This window comes from Solanum tuberosum, unplaced genomic scaffold (genome assembly GCF_000226075.1).
Source record: "Solanum tuberosum cultivar DM 1-3 516 R44 unplaced genomic scaffold, SolTub_3.0 scf00013, whole genome shotgun sequence".
In the NCBI taxonomy this organism is placed as follows: Eukaryota; Viridiplantae; Streptophyta; class Magnoliopsida; order Solanales; family Solanaceae; genus Solanum; species Solanum tuberosum.
Genome location: NW_006238940.1, coordinates 1452296 through 1469924, shown reverse-complemented (window position 1 = coordinate 1469924; position 17629 = coordinate 1452296). Strand labels below are relative to the sequence as shown.

At 34.3% G+C, this 17629-nt stretch overlaps 1 protein-coding gene across 15 annotated transcripts; it reads left to right on the top strand.

The window, feature by feature from the left end:
- Positions 1–12262: 12262 nt before the first annotated feature.
- On the top strand, positions 12263–17427 carry LOC102599538 (uncharacterized). 15 transcript variants are annotated; one of them, XM_015314171.1, is made up of 8 exons: positions 12263–12576; positions 13255–13465; positions 13564–13647; positions 13734–13796; positions 14389–14483; positions 14663–14700; positions 14809–14882; positions 15134–17174. In XM_015314171.1, exons 2-8 carry the CDS (start codon positions 13448–13450, stop codon positions 15257–15259), a joined length of 498 nt encoding a protein of 165 aa, XP_015169657.1. In that variant the 5' UTR covers positions 12263–12576; positions 13255–13447; the 3' UTR covers positions 15260–17174. The 15 variants fall into 15 exon arrangements, 4 of the variants coding, with proteins under 4 accessions (XP_015169657.1, XP_015169652.1, XP_015169660.1 ...); XM_015314166.1 differs by lacking the exon at positions 15134–17174 and adding an exon at positions 17198–17427 and having other exon boundaries at positions 13564–14483; XR_001474959.1 differs by lacking the exon at positions 14389–14483 and having other exon boundaries at positions 13564–13796; positions 14645–14700; positions 14809–17174.
- The last annotated feature ends 202 nt before the right edge of the window (positions 17428–17629 follow it).

The window sequence follows — 17629 nt, the reverse complement described above, 5'->3', positions numbered from 1 at the left end:
TAAGAATAGGGTTTTCATTTTCTTCCTCGCCACTTCGGTTTCTCTCCTCTTCACGCTTTCTCTCTCTCTCTCTCTCCTCGTATGGATCTCGAATCTCTGGACTGCATGGGATATAATGATGTTTTTTGTTTCATCAATCTTTTTTCTGTCAGTCTTTTTTGTTCTTTGTTTTTTAACACGCAACTAATTTGATTGGTCTTTGGTTAAAACAAATCTTAGCACTGTCATGTATTGTCAAACCAATAAAATCATTAATTTTGCAATATAGTGGTTGGGTAAGAATGAGTTCTTTAAATATAGATCAGTACTCTAGATCTAAATCTAATGAATGAGTTTTGTTTGTTTTTGTTACTTTTGATATAATGTCAAATGCAATATTGAATCGAATTTGTAATGATGAAAATCATCTCATGTTGGGTGTGAAAATCTGTTGCAAACATGGAGACTTACTTTCAATGCAAACTTCATGGTCGAAGGACAATCCAGGTCGAAGATTTTGGTCTTGTCCACGCTATCGTGTATGTACATTTCTACATCTTAGTCGGGAGACTTCTCTTTATTTTTTTATTTTTTATTTTTTTTAATTTAAATTTCTTTGTGGTGTGTATTTTAGGAGAATGCATGCAACTTCTTTAGATGGAGGGATCGTGAAGATGTTGATATTCGATCCAAGTTCGTTATTCTAAGATTGGCGAACATAATTAAGGAGTTGGAAATTGATGATGAAAATCATATTAAAAGAAGTAACAAATGTGTGATGAAGGAGAAGAAGAAGACCAAATGTTGTAACAACTGGAAGCTAATCTTCATGTTGTTTGTTGTGGTTTTTATTTTATTTTTAAGCATTACCAAGAACAACACTGTGGAGGATGGAAAATTCTTATGTAGTTGTGTACAACCATTAAAAATTATCATAGTTGTGGAAATAAAATAAGTAAACGTAGTTTTGCACTCCTGTTCCAACATTTTTACTTGTTCTTAACATAATATATGAGTCAAATGTTGCTACATATGAGACATATGTTGCTACAGATGACTCATCTGTTGCTACAGATACCTCAAATGTTGCAACATATCACCTTTATGTAGCAACGTTTGACCATTTGAGGCATATGTTGCTACAGATGACCCATATGTTGCTACATATGAGACATATTGTAATACCCCGTAACTTAAAATACATTTGCGACTCGTAAACACCAGTGCATATATGTGATATCGGGGGAGGTATATCATTGCAAATGGTTAAGCATACCATGTAACCCTTATATTTAGTCATTTGAAGGGTTAAACAAAAGTTTTAGGTCAAAGAGATCATTAAAGAAAAGATTAAAGCTTAAAGGTTCATTGTGGAGGAATACTACAAATGATCTCATTTCTCATCTGACTTTGAACGATCATATCTCCTAATATATAACGATTTAGAGGGACTACTACCTATCTAATTGAAGGTATTTGAGTCTAGTTTCCAACAAAATAAATCGCTCGTTAAAACAATATCGGAGTAAAAAGTTATGTTTATTCTATGACAAATGCGCGCACTGCCCAATCATTGCGGGACATGTGTCACTTTAGAGAAAGTCGGTCAAACTTGTGTTTTTACATTAGAAGTTTGGGATATACTTTCTCATATACTCAAGAACGTGTAAGGACTGGTTTCAACTTATTTCTTCTAGTTTTTCTCATTTTCAATCCACCAAAGCTTAAGGTAAGTTGGTTTCTTCAAGAATCAAGTGTCTTCCTCTCCATAGACCTATAGATATACTTAGCTAAATGTTTTCTTGAAGGAAAAAGTATTGTTCTTGGAGAATAAAGAAGGGCAGGGGATGCTTTTCTTTGATAAATAGGTATGAATCCTCTTCTATCTTCACAAATAGTATTCCAAGGATGCTTCAAGTATAATTTGCGGGTAGGACTCACGGGACAGTGATAGGAAGCCGTGAGTCCATGTTTTACCCATTGTATTTGATATTTTGGTGAGGAGGAAGTTTGTAGAAGGTTGTGCTGGCTGTTGTTTTGACCAAATGAGGGGTCAATGGTATTGTATTGGGGAAGTAAGCTGATTACATTAAAACAGAAGGCGAGGTATAGAGAACGCGACTATTATAGTTCTTGAAACTTTGTCGCTCACCAAGTGTTTGATGAAATTCCTAAGTCGCTAGGAATATGTTGTAGCTAGTTATATGAGCTCCTATTATTTTAATTTATTGCATTAGTTCTCTACCAACTTAAACTATGAGCTTATAAAGGAATTTGACATCGTTAACAAGGAACCGATGGGATGGTGATCGGAGGCCATGAGTTTTACTTTTATGTTAAGTGTGGATAATTAAGGGGGCTGGTTCTTTATGGTTAAAGGATGAGGAGTAATACTGAACATGTAAATAAGTCATAAGCCTACTTGGAAAGTAGAGAAAGAGAAGGGTGTGGTGATACATCACTCATCTATGATAATTGTTGAGATTGTCTCTCGCGAACCATTATTGTGTTTTTGGCATTGTTGTGACTCTTGATTAGTTTCTTATACTATCCTTTTATGATTTTATGTTATAGATAAAGTTTTCAGCAAATGAGTTTGACGACGTAAGATAGTAAGTCTTGAATTAAGGTATGTAAAGCTAAAACCTCTTTTGCCCTTAAGGCACGACCTAAACTCGCATATTCTTCCGATAAATGTCACTATAGATTCTATGATACTTGAAAGAAAGTTATCCTATTTTATAAACCCTCTCATGTTGAGTCCTAAACCTTAGAGTTATAGTACTCTTCAAGGAAGCAATATGTTTCACACAACTACATTTGTCTACAGTTGGAACTCTTAGAAGTTAGTGGTGTACATGTTGCATAAATTTAAAGAAAGCAACCAGCCACAGACTATTCGTAAGTGCATAAGTCACAAGATATATGATTCTCAAGCTAAAGAATGTAATCACGAATTGTATCACGAGCTATGTGATTAATGAATTAATTATTATAAATAATTGCAAGCAATTGAGATTATAGGCTACTCTACAGCGTAGGGTGGGTATATTTAGGGCAACTACGTGCGACACTACTCTGTGCACAGAATTTAGATATAGTCAGCTGGAATTTCCCGTCGTGGATTCACCTGACTGATACAGGCCTGTGGGCAGACCATAAAGGAGCCCTGGGGGCGTACCTTGATAGACCTCGTTATCAGACTATGAGATTTCACGTGTGGTCGTGACAGTGGGCTACAGATGCCATACAGGGTTTACTAATCACCGCCAGTAGGCCATCATGTGATTCTCTGACAGTTAGTTTTACAAAGAGCAAAGAAGCGAGATAATGAAGTAAACATATCACTTAGGCAAATTATAGGGATTATGTATATATAAATGACTAAGACATGAAACGTTCTATGAGGACCCTTGAGGTTGGTCACAATTCCAGTTACGAATTATCTCTCCTACATACACATGCTCAAATTTTCCTATCATGATATTTGATGTCTACTTGTTATTCAGTTTGCTTTACATACTAGTACATGTTTTGTATGTACTGACGTCCCTATTATTTTGGCGTTTCATTTGTATCACTACAGGCTCAGGTGCTCAGGACAGTAAGCATTTCCAGTAAACTAGAGACTTCCAGTTTAGCAGTTGGTAAGCTCCACCTCTACCTGGAGCTATCAGATATTTAGTGTCTATATTTTGCTACGTATGTACATATATCAGAATGGGTATGTCGGGGCCCTGTTACGACTAGTTATCAGATTCTCAGAGGCATACTCTTTAGAGACTTCGTAGACTTAGTAGCACAACAGGCCCTTTTGTTATCTATGTTTTAGCATGTGTCTTCATATAGGTTCCGCTGCTTATGAATCTTCAACTTTGGCATGAGATTAGTAAGATATTTAGCAGGTGCTTGTGTATATCCTTGATGTCTGCCCCTTTCTAGTTAGGGGTGTGACAAACTTGGTATCAGAGCACAAGGTTCAAGTGTCCCAGGGAGTCTATGAAGTCGTGTCTAGTAGGACCTTTCTTATAAATGTGTTGCGCGTCATATTTATAATTTAGGGACTACATGGGCATTTAGGAATTTGACCTTCTTTCATAATCTAGATCGTGCGATACAACTAAGTCATAGAAAGTTAATTCTCACTCAAACTCTTTTATCATTTGTGATTCAGATCATGTCTAGCACGGACAAGGATAAAGAAGGCTCGAGGTCCATTGCTAGTATTACTCAGGAGGCATCCATTTTAGAGCAGTCCCAACTAGTAGGTGATCAGACTAGTGGTCAGTAGAGCTTGCCATATCCTATGCTTCCAGGTCCTCAGATTCCCGTGACAGAAGGAGCTACAGGAGTTCCTACACCTCCATTAGTACCAACGGTAATTCATTTACCGCCTGTACCGCCACCATGTGCCTCAGAGCAAGATCTTAGGGGGGCAATACAGTTGCTCACTCAGTTGGTAGCTGCTCAAGTCCAAAGACAAAATGCAACAACACCTAGTACGATTCAGGAAGAGGCAGCTGGATCCAGAGTACATGATTTCCTCCATATAAAACCCCCAGTATTCACAGGATCTCAAGAGTCACAAAATGAGTTTTGTTCATGTTCATGACTGCCAAAAGCCTTTTTAGCACCAATCCAATCCATGCCTCCAGGATATGGTCTAATGCCTCTGACATAGTTAATCATATCTTCATCCCATTCAAACTCATTAATTAACTGCGTAAAGCTTCTGCCACCAACTTTTGTTGCCTCCTTGCTCATTTTGTCATATCTTAGTTTGAAGTTGGAATAGAAGTTGAGATCCAGGATTCTATCTGTGAAATCATAGTACTCAGGGTATCTCACATGCCTTTCCCACTGAGGCTAAGGATTTCATCAACATACTGAAATAAAAAATAATACTAAGAGTAAAGAAGAGTAATCATTGAAAAGATAAAGCAAACGAACATTATAAATTGAAGGTACTAGTAGAGAAAAATTACCCAGTCTTCCCACCAAATGTGCATGCTTGTCATGGTCCTGAAATCTTCTCCACTAAAAAAATGCATGTCGTATTATGCACGCAGTTCCTTTACTCTCGTCAGGTCCACCAGTTTGTTCTTTTCAGCTATAGTCACACGCTTATAAACATTCACATGCTTGAACTCCAGCATTCCTCTCCTACGGCCATTGGTAATTCTCCAAAGATCTTCTTCTTCAAATTTTGTAGTGCCTTGATAAAGGATTTTTTCCTCCTCTTGGTCTGTGGAGTATATGGATGCCGAACATTCTTTGATGGAATGACCTTGACCTCCTCTCTTGTTTTTAAATTCATTGACAGCCTGACTCAATGTTTGAAGATACATAATATAATCTTCATCTTGTTTCTTGCACTTCTCACAGAGAAAGCCAGAGCATCTTCTACAAGAGGTATCCCCTTGGTCTTGTCCAGCTCCAGCACCAGCACCAGCACCAGCATCAATACCATGACCATCAACCCCATCAAAAATAACAAATTCATTAACAACTCTGTCTCTTTTGATGGTTTTTGCTCCAGCCAATTCCATTTTAACTCTATCCACAACAGGATCAAATAAGGTTTCAAACAACCCTAGAGTAATTAGATATGATATTTGCAATTCCTTTTCTGTTGGGACAAGCCATGGATGCACAACCTAAAATTATAAAAATGAGTCATCCGTAGGAATATTTGGATCAGATGTGTCATATGTAACTATAGATGAGTGATATGTTGACACATATGGGAATCTGTAGCAACATTTGTGTCACATGTTGCGATAGATGGATCATCTGTAGTAACATATGAGTCATCTGTAGCAACATTTGTGTCATATGTTGCGACAGATGGATCTGTAGCAATATATGAGTCATTTGTAGCAACATTTGGGTCACATGTTGCTACAGATTAGTGATATGTTGCAACATATATGGGTGTAATATAATAATAACTTACTGCATCATGAGGAGGTTATAAAGATCTGGAATATTTTTGGTCAGTTTTGTTTTTAATCTCAACCATCTCAATATCCTTGGAGATGAGATCTCTTCTTCTGCATTTACTTGATGGGTCAAATGAGGAATGGCTTCAAATGCCCAAGCCTATAAAAAAAACATGTCACAAATCAAATGTTGAATTATTCAATATAATATAAAAAGATTAAGAACATTTATGTTTACCATGAAAACCAATGGAAAGCCAAATAAGTTATTGGTCTTTTGTCCTAAAGGTTTCAACAAGTATTTGACAGTTAATTCAAAGCTCTCATGACCCCAAGGATAGTTGTTGAAAGCCTCAATATCCTGAGATAAATTCACCCATTTAAGGGATATGTTGTTGTTGAGATCTTTGGCCAAAATTACATTATGTACAAACCAAAGTAAGCACAATGACTCATTGTGCTTCCTTGATGTATCCTCGACATTCAACATATATATTAAATCGGAATTTTTGAAGCTTGTGCCAACAAGGGACACCAAGTCCTGCTCCTCAGTTGACTGTCTTGTTTCTTCTTTTCCTCCTTTCTTTCGTCTCCGTGGTTCTTCTTTGACTATGAATTCAGGGACTGACTCAGAAGGAGGATGACATTTAACCCTGAAACTATGGCAAACTCTCTTCTACCAAAGAAGAGTGGCATGCCACAATAATTAATCAAAACTTCATCCTTCTTTTCAGGATTCTGAAAAATGAACCTTCTTTTCAGAAGTTCATAGACCATGATCATTTGAAAACGTGCATTATTATTCTCTGGCAAATCAAGAAAATGACCAAACAACTATTCCTAAAAAAATATTTCAAACCATTCTGCTTGAGGGTGATCCTGAAGGTGTCGAAAGATTTTCCCATGGCTGACCTCATAATGCTATCACCAGTAGCATTAGGCTGCAAATGCACAGGAAAAGTGTGTGCATTGATAGTTTTGATCCCATCATCTTCAACTTCATTTTTTTCTTATTCTTCTTCCTCAACTTCTTTTTTGTTTTCCTTTGTCTTCATCAACTTCAATTAGTGTTTCTTCTTCCTCCTCAACTACTTCTTTCTTTTTTCCTTCTTCTTCCTCAACTTCTTTTTGTTTTCCTTTATCTTCCTCAACTTCTTTTTTATTTCCCTCTTCTTCCTCAACTTCTTCTGCTCTTTCTCCATCATCATCTACTTTCCTCAACTTCTCTTTTATTTCCCTTTTCTTCCTCAACTTATTCTGCTCTTTCTCCATCATTATCTACTTTATTTTTTTCTTTTTATCTTTCTTCATATTCTTTTTGAGAAAATTCTGCTTCTACTTGAGAAGAAGAAACTGCTTCAGATGCAAGTTCTTCTAAAAGAGTGATAGTCAAATTTTCATTCTTCTTCCTACAAATTTTAGTCTTAGGCCTCTTCTGGATCTTTGTGTCAGTTGTTTCTTTTGTTAATACAATTTTTCTATTGACAGGAGCCATTATATTTGTATCTGCAACCACAAAAATCAAACATTTCTTAACAAAAATAACAACAAACAAACACAACAACACAAACAACAAATACGATTCAATACCACATATGAACCAACCAACAAACAACAAAAACCTCCCTAAACCCTAACCAACGAAATACAAATTAAGCTTTTTGAAATCAGATAATATTTAAAAAGGAATAACTATCCAACCATCCTACAAACAAATAAGTGATAAAACCACTAAAAACATCCTGATTTAATACCAGTAAGTATTTCTCAAATCCCTAATTAAATTTTACCTGAGAAGATATCAACGATAAACTAGAAATGATGAGGGCAACGCCGCCTTGTTGTAGAAGAGTATCGCAACAGATTACCACTTATGTTGTAGAAAATATCGCAACAACAATCTTGATCTGTGAAGGAATAATGGTATGAGAGAAAGGAAAGAAAGAAGAGAAAAGAAAACAAAAATTAGTAAAAATAAATTAAATTTGGAATATGAAACGACCTTTTATAGAGGAGAGGAGAGAGGGAAAAATGAAGGGACGATTGTTTTAAACATTTTTAATTTTATTTTTTTTAATTTTGACAATTCAAAGTGTGACATATGTTGCCACATATACCCTTTCTGTTGGGGCACATGCAGATAATTTTGTGGTATTTTTTACAACAGAGGTTATATATGTTGCCACAGACACCACATTTCTTCCTTTCCATCATAATTGACATTTGTTCCAACAAAATAAAAATAATATTAATAATCATTAATATTAATATTATCAGCAAAAATGAACAATTGATGACAATATAATGTTGCCACATATCTACTTTCTCTGACATATGTTACCACATATTTTCTTTCTGTGACATATGTTGCCACATGTATCATTTTTGTTAGGGAACATGTAGATAATTCTATGGTATATTTTACAACAGAGGTTATATATGTTGCCACATACACCACACTTCTTTCTTTCCATCATAATTGACATTTGTTCCAACAAATTAAAATAATAATAATCATTAATATTAATATTATCAGCAAAAATGAACACTTCACCAATTGTTTTATACAACTTATCAACAAAAAGGTAATTCACAATGGTATGCATAACCATCAATCTAATCAATGGTGGTAACCACTACATTTTCATCTATGAACTTTGATTTTTTAGGTCTAGGCCTCTGTGGGTCTTCATTGATACTAACATAGCCACTCCGAGCCTTTAAAATCCCATAATTCCATAGGAGTGAAGCATATCTCAAGCGAAGGGATTGAGAAATAATTCCATCAGATGATATTTGTAGTCCATCACTCAAAAACTCAGCGTATGCAGCAACAAAAACTCCACAATCACTGCATGGTATATCATCAATTAGAAAATATAATAAACCTAATATTAACATCACATTTCAATAGTGGTAAGACTAAAAAAATAATGTGATACTACTTACAGATTATTGCTTGCTTGTTGGGCAATACCAGTAACATGTATGACTTTGAATGGGTGAGATTTGTTCTTGCCCTGGTAAGATTCAAGAACTTACCAGTTGGTTCGGTCTTTTTGATCAAATGTTCAAGGTACTTTGGCAACATTGTAGACAACTTTTGAATCTCGGCGCACAATTTTCTGTTAGTCCTAGATGAGGACATCGAATCATACACTTTTATGTGTCGTTCCTTCAATACAACGACTGCCAAGACCCAATGAAACTCCCCATTACAATTTATAGGGACATAAACCTCATATGTGAGGTGCCAAGGCAGTCCAACAGGTATACCAAACCCTTTGATAGTGCCAACAATTTTATTCTCATATTCAGGAACAGCATTGTCAATGTATATTTTGAAAAAACAATTAGTAGTGGTATATCGATATTTAGAATGACTATGTTGCTTCGACTTCTTCCGCAAATAGTATAAAATGACATCCACATACTGCACAGATGTAACAACAAGTGTATTTATGTATCAATTTATTTGTATGCATTCATGTCTTAATCAAAAAATAAAAGTGGGCTTCGATTTACCTCATCAGTCCAGCACTTATTGGGTTGAAACATTACGTAGAACCAGTCCTTGTTCTTTGGAAATGCAACTACAAAATTAAGTTGTTTGAACTCAAGATTCGAGCAATTGGCTAAGTAGTGATCGTCCTTGTTTCTTCTGCAACTGTGTAATCATTATAAATAATTATTTAGTGGACAACAAGAAGAAATACTAATAATAGTTGAACGACTTTACTTTTTTGCATGATGCTTGTAAAGACCCTCATTTATCCATTGCGAGAAGGATGATATTAGTTCACTTGGACCCTCGTCGTCAATGTTAAAACCTTCAAATGCATATTGTTGCTTTACATCACAACTGACAACTTCAACTTTCTTCTCTTTCTTTCACTTTCTTTTTCACTTTCTCCTTCTCCTTCTCCTTCTCTTTCTCTTTCGCTTTCTCCTTCTCCTCCTCCTCTCCTTCTCCTCCTCCTCTCCTTCTCCTTTTCCTTCTCCTTGCCTTTTGGGTTTGAGTGTGATACTGGAGCAGTAGTCATTGATTTTTTTTCTTTCACTAATTATAGATAGTGATTGGGAAATAAAAAAATTTCAACCTCCTACACTTCAAAGGCTGTGAAATCTTCTTGGATATATGGACATCAATATTATAAGTCATTTCCTTAAAAATATCAGTGAGTTCTTTAACACGACTAATAAAAATAATCATGTTGCTACTCACATTCTTCGCATAGACAAAAAGAGCATTTGATGTTAGAAGAGGAAACAACACCAATAAAAGATTGAGTTGTTGTCATGGATGAAGTTTCTTGTATCATTTCATCTACAAGGTAAATAAAAAAAGGTTGAGAATTTACAATTGATTATAAAATAATAATGGGTAGCAATTTATACTTATGTTGATACAGATGGATTTTATGTTGACACATATGTACCTTCTGTTGCCACAGATGAATCTTCATGTGCCACAGATTAATCTTCTGTTACTACAGATGCCCATTTTGTTGCCCTAACACATAGGTGATATGTTCGAACATATGACAACTCTGTTGAAATATATACCAACATATCACTAAAATGTAGCAACATACGACACATCTTTCAACAAATGAAATATATATTGGACAACTGAACAAGACTATATTTCTAAAATTATATGAACAAAATGGTCACAAAAAAAACAACAAAAGCAACAAAAATGATTTTTCACTGAATGTTAACAATACATATACATTTCTTCAAAATTAGGGCCTTTTGGGTTTGTTGATTTTCTTTCAAAAACATAAATAATAGCTACCATTACACCATTATTCAATTTTCACATCTAGAACGATTTATTGTTCATTAACCCAAGAAAAAAACTTAGTATTGTTCGAAAATTGTAAAATCTTTTTAAAAAATGACTTATCCATTTTAAGTCGAACACAATCTTCAGTTCACAAAGAGGAGAGAGTCACGGCCGGAGATGAGGAGGAAGATAAGATAATGGGGGAGAATACTTGTTTTGATAGTCGGATTTTTGAATTTTCTAAGGAAGAAGAAGAAGAGAAGAGAGAACGTTGGGAGAAGAAGAAGAGAAAATTCTATTTTCTTTTACTTTTTTAAAAAAAAAATGGTTTGGATAGAATTATAAAAATTGAAAAATGAAGTGTTTTTTTTTGTATTTTATAAAAGATTAGAAAATTTTAAAAATATTAATTTGATCTCAGATTTACTTAATTATATTTTAAAGTGAATTTGACCCTTTCTTGATCAAAGTGTCACGAAAAACCAAATGAAGACTTAATTGACTCTTTCATTTAATTGTCTCAAGACTCTACAGCAGCCAGCTCTTGGTTGTCATGTCTGCTTCATTGTTGGAGGATATATTTTTCTTTTTCTTGCTCTTGTTCTTCAAGCGGTGCTTTGACATATTTCTTTGTACTATCCTTATCTGAATTTGGAGATCTCACAGTTCTATCAAAATTTCTGATTTTCTTCTTCAGATTTGGATTTCCAAAATCACTCTTTTCCCCTTTCTGTTCAATATTGCCTCTCCTATGGATTTCATCTGTGGTAATTTGTGCTTTTCTTTTTATGGAATTTCCGTTTCAAATATTTGTTCTGAGCTTAAATTGATTATGCACATACATGCACTGAACTTTTACTTTATGCATTTTCCCCAACAATGGTACTCTGGGACATACCCAGATAAGTGATTATTAGAAATAGCCGTGGAAAACCTTTTCTTTCAGCTTAATCTCGCTAATTTCGGTGTTCTTTCTTTGTCCTCGCTTCCATAACTGATTTGCTTTTTGATTTGACTTCTCTTTATGTAGTTGATGTTCTCTCCTCCCCAAATTTAGGAATTCATAGTTCCTCCTTTTTGCGGTTTAGCGCGTATGTATGTATGTGTTCCTATTGATTATTAAGATTTGTTTTGGTGCTGCATGTCATGTGATTGCATGTGTGATTTTGGGTCGAACATAATTTTGGCTTGTTTTGTTGTTCAACAACTTCTCTCTACAAAAATCGATTTTTCGTTATTTGGGTATTCAACTATTCCTCACTTTTTTGGTAAAAAATTGATCTTAGAGTTGGGAGGAGAGCTGCGGTATTGCCGAATTTATTAAATATTTCTATATTAGTAGGTTCTTCTCAAAATGAAAGCTTAAACTTGTTCAAATATGTCATCAAAATTAAACTAATCGAGTCAATAAATTTCAAATACAAGGAAAAGGAACCTCGTCTAAACTCATACGCGTAGAAAGTTGAAAGCATTTCGTCTCACTTTATGGTAATTCCTTTCCTTTGTCATTTTTATTTTTTATTCTTTTAATTTGGTTATATCATATGAACTCTCCAATTTTTCCTTTTGTGTCTACTAAAACTTCTCAAACTCTTATTTTCCTTTTTTATTTAGGAGTTGGAGCTGAGCAAGCACTGCTCATTAGGGTATTATTGTCATTTCATTCTTTAGTTTCTTTCTGGCTTTAACACGCGTCCTCAAATTTTATCCTAAAGAAAACTGCAGCTCCGTTGTTTCCAACAGAAAACCACAGCTTCCATCTTCCTCTACCTCAGTTGCTTGCAAGATTTCATAGTTGTCTCAAAGTTGTTGTGCACTTTCTTTGTTCTTCTTCGATTGCAGAGGTTGTTTCTACTTTATTAGGTAAGTATTTGATAAAAGCACATACAGATTTGCTTAGTTTGACACCCTCTCCTCTTCTTCTTTTTTTAAATGCTTTTTGGGTTATTTCCACCCAAAATTCGGCCAATTCTTCAAATGGGTATGTAGGATTTTGATAAAATTAATACTTTTACTGTTATGGGTTATTTCCACCCAAAATTTGGCCAATTCTTCAAATGGGTATGTAAGATTTTGATAAAATTAATGCTTTTACTGTTATATGGATTCATATGACAAATGGAAATTTGAGATTTTGGTCAAATTCGTGCTTTTACTTTTAGCTGAATTCACATGCCAAAAAAAGGATGTTGGTTGAAATTTGTTGATGCCTTTTTTTTTGGCTTCTTTTGGGAATAAATAGTCAATAAATCCAACTTCTTCACTATGTCGACCCAGGTAAAGCATTACGTCGCACTTTTGTAAGCTAAATCAACAAATGAGCATGTTGTAACCCGAAAACTTCATCTTAGCGGATTAGTACTAGCTAACATCAGATAGGCATAACACAACAGACCAAAGATATTTCCATTAAAGCACAGCAATACGCAGCACCACAAAATAACCAAATTAGACCAGATTACACTAGCTTTCAGTCGAGCATTTTCATTTATGCATACATGTCTTATCTGCGTGTGCAATTTCTTGGCTGTCTGTATGCAGATGACACGTTCAGAGCAAAAGAACAAATGCCCATCTTTCTCTAATACAACCGCTGAAATGAGATTCAATGGGCGCAAAAAATATAAAGAAATGTTGCTAGCTCAAAAAGAGGCATTACTATTACAAAGGCGCACAAGAGACCTCGAGTCAAGAAGACGTCTTCTACAAGTTCCTGTCATGATAAGAGAGCCTTATGTTACGTCAACAAAAGGTTAGTAGGTTAAATTTATGCTCTTTACATACCTGTATGCATATGTAAATTATATACATGCATGATCTGCTTTGACGCACTTCATCTTTATATATTAGTTGTTACATCTGAAGTTCATACTTCAGCTGCCACTTCTCCAAAAGGGAAAAGTTTGTTTCATCCTTCCCGTGTCTTTGAAACAGGCGAGTATAACAATCATATTATTTTTGTTAGCTTTCGGCAGCCATAAGGCATTTGCTTTTCTAATTCATAACTACTTCTATATTAGGATCCACATCAGCTACATCTCCTGACCCCTGTACTGTTACCAAGATCAATATATCAAATAGAGGTTTGTCTTAATTTCAACATAGAATACTATTCGCTAGTTTCCTCACATAGAATAGTATTCACTATTTTCCTTTCAGCTCTAACCAATTCTGTGATATTTAGGAAATAGGTCCAGCAGAGGTTGTCAGATAAATGTTAAAGAATCTAAATCTGAGTATATACCTCTCAAAGTTGTCCCAAATTGTAAATTCTGCAGTGCAAAAAGATTTCAGTATGAAACGCCTAGATTTTGTTGCGATAATGGCTCGATTAAGCTTACATCACATAAAATGCCTACAGAACTAAGAACTTTATTTTTAAATTCTTCCGAAGAGTCTGAACATTTTCGAACATATGTTAGGACATACAATAATATGTTCGCTTTTACTTCACTTGGGGTAAAATATGACAAAGACTTGGCTAAGAGATATCATGGTATTTATACCTTCAAAGTTCAAGGAAAGATGTACCACTTCATTGATGATTTATCAACGGGAAAGGGAAAAAACTTACAACTATACTTCTATGACAATGAAAATGAGGTGGCAAATAGAATTGCTTGTTCTACTAGAATTCACGAAGGTATGATAATAAAATTGATGAATATACTGCAGGTTAGTCCCTGCAACGGGAAAGGGAAAAAACTTACAACTATACCCAATTTACTGAACTGTTGTCTTCAAATTACATCACTTGACTATAAGCAAAGGTATGCCTTTATTATGATAACTACGAATCTTATTTCAAAGTTTTAATGATCCATGACCTATTACTCGAATGTTGTGATTATACCCAATTTACTGAACTGTTCTCTTCAAATTATATCACTTGACTATGTGCAAGGATACTGACATTGATTATCCTGTCCAGCTAGCACATTTTGCAGTCCTCTTTAATAAGACCAGGCAGGTTCTTCAAAAAAATAGGTACCCATAATTGAACACATGATTGGAGTTCTCTGTACTTGTAGGAAAAATGTTGTTGTGCTGGTTCCCATGTCTACGTATATGAACGAGTATATGATGAACCTATAGGGAAGGCAAAGGCATGTGTAATGAGACCTGTAGTTGGCGATCCCTTCACGAAAGGTGTTGAACAAGGTCCTCAGGTACTCCCTCTCTTTTTCTCCCTCTTCTTGTCCTATTATGTTTACGTTTTGCTTTCACAACTATAAACTTTCATATTTGACATTTCTCTGTACTTCTTTCATTTCACGACATGGCAAATCTGAAGTGTCTACTTCCACGCAAGATTTCCCGAAGTAATCTATCTCCCAAGTGAAAAAATTTAGTAAATGATTTGGCATGTAGCTTAAAGTCTCATATTCTGAAGCTAATATCATTACAATATACATCATAGATCAACTCAGGACAATTTAAGAAAACTCTTAGGTGCATAAGAGAAGGCCGTGACAGCTCTGCCGCCCTTGAATGTGGTGATGATACAATTTGCTCCCAAAGCTACTTTATTCAGTTCAAATGTTAAGGTATATGCTTGATATCCTTCTTCTCTAAAGTCCTCAAATAATGTTTCTGAAAATTCCTAGAGAAAGTAATTTAACATGATCATTGACACTTGCTTGAATCAAAAAGACGTGTCAATAGCACAGGATGAGATTTTTGCCCTGCGGCAGTGTGTCTTCAAATTCAAGTAACTTATGATATGAACCTTTTGTGGCAAATTTCAAAATTATGCTCTCTTTTGTGGTTGACAGTTGTTCTTGACATAGAGTTCACTAGCTTGCTTCCTATATAAACTTTCAGTATGGCATGGTATTGAACCTCAGAAATGTCTAAGCATATATTTATTGATAATCTTCAATCTACAATTTATCAATTATTTTTCTTGCGGAGTACTTTTTAGGTGTTAACTGTTGCATCTGATCATACAAGGGATGTATATAGTGCAATTTTAAATCCCATGTGCTCACCCTTTACAGAGGCTTTCATCTTAGTGACTTGTGTTTATCATCATCGGAATTTAAAATCATCATCTTTAGTTCACCCTTTCCCCGCCTGTCTGCATTGCAAATTTGAAGTTAAAAATAGTGATCTATATAAAATGAATACGACTAGTATATATTCTGTGACCTATTTTTGGCTTCACATAGTAGACCAAAACTTATACTCATTTAGTTGGGATGTTCTGGTGCACAATTAAGTTTGTAGCAATTGGAATGCAATAACAACACATGTCTTTGGTCATTGTTCCATGCTCTTATGAAAAAGTAGCTGAACATGTTAGCCATACAACAAATATTAGTTACTTCGCAAGGATTTTTTCTCGCGCATGTCTTTGTTTCTAACTTGGTTTCTTAGCTTTCTCCAACATGAATCTGACTATTCTTTATGGAAACTATCAATGCAATTACATCTGTACTTAGGACGTGGAAAGTAGCACTTAACGCCTCATGTGATGACACGTATATGTCTTGTAGCCATTGCACATCAATCTTACTTTCTTTTTAGGAATATTTCAAAAGATGCATCTATCATTTTCTCTATAATTTGTATCTGTGTATTCTTCCTCCCCTCAGCACCAAAGAAGAAATTGACACTGCTATCTCTTAGGATTTTATCATTATTTTGATAGGGAAAAAGAGCTAACCTTCTTTAAAATGTCTTTTTAAAGGGGTTGCCTAATTTTCCGGTTGTTTTTTAAGCAAATGAAATTTTAATTGATTTAGCTGCTACTATAAAAATAAAAGAGGGGTTTGTAAAGAAATGATTATGTAGTATATGGATGATGAACCTTTAAGCAAATGAAATTTTAATTGATTTAGCTGCTACTCTATAAAAATAAAAGAGGGGTTTGTAAAGAAATGATTATGTAGTATATGGATGATGAACCAAAAAGGTGTAAGAGAATGAAATTTTATTATTCTGGAATTCATCTTTTATGCATTTTCTAAAACCAATAAATTTTATCTTTATTTATTAATCAAAATTGGCTTGGATATTTGGATATATATACATACATACATACTATTAGCTTACTATTGGTTTCTTTTAACCAAATTTATCAAAGGTTGAAGTAGCTATTTTTAGAGAAATTTTCATTTTATTTTTTATTTTAAAAATATAATATTGTAACGGTAACATTTGAACTGGCTGAACTAAGTTCAAATTTAGGGACCGCATGTCCTCCATCCAACAAGGGGCTCTGCCAATTTAGATTATCAAGTTGTATTTGTTGCAAGCAACTAGATTGATGAGTCACTTTTGACAAAATTCAAATTATCGAATTAAAAAGTATAGATTTTGTGTTTGGTAAATATACTATGATGTTAGATATTGGTGTAAATCTCATGTGGTTGAACAATGAACACATTTAAAAGTGATGCTTTTTTTATTATTTTTTGAGGATGGTAAAATCTATATTTATTGGTTTGAATTTTTTATTTCTCCATCTTTATATGCACAGCTTTTCTGTATGAGTGCGCAGCTTTTGGATGAGTGCACAACTTTTGAAGATGGTAACATTGAAAGTGCACAGCTTTTCTGCATCAAAATATTTTAGAGATCTCCCTTTAAATTATCAGTTTTATCAAATTTTTTGATGCTTTTAACTTTTGAGTTAGTTTCTCTGCAGATTCTATTCGATAATTTTATCTACAAATAAAAATTACACGCGGAGGAAAATTACATCACTAATATATGGAGTTAATATTTCAAAAGTTCACTCAATTTTGAGAATTTATCCAATAAAATCATTAAAATTTATTTTGTATCAATAAAATCATTCGACTTAGATTTTTATATCAATAAAATCATTCAACCAAATTTAACATTAAAATGAATTGACAAAACAAAATAGATTATTTTGTATATCATATAATGATATAAATATGAACAT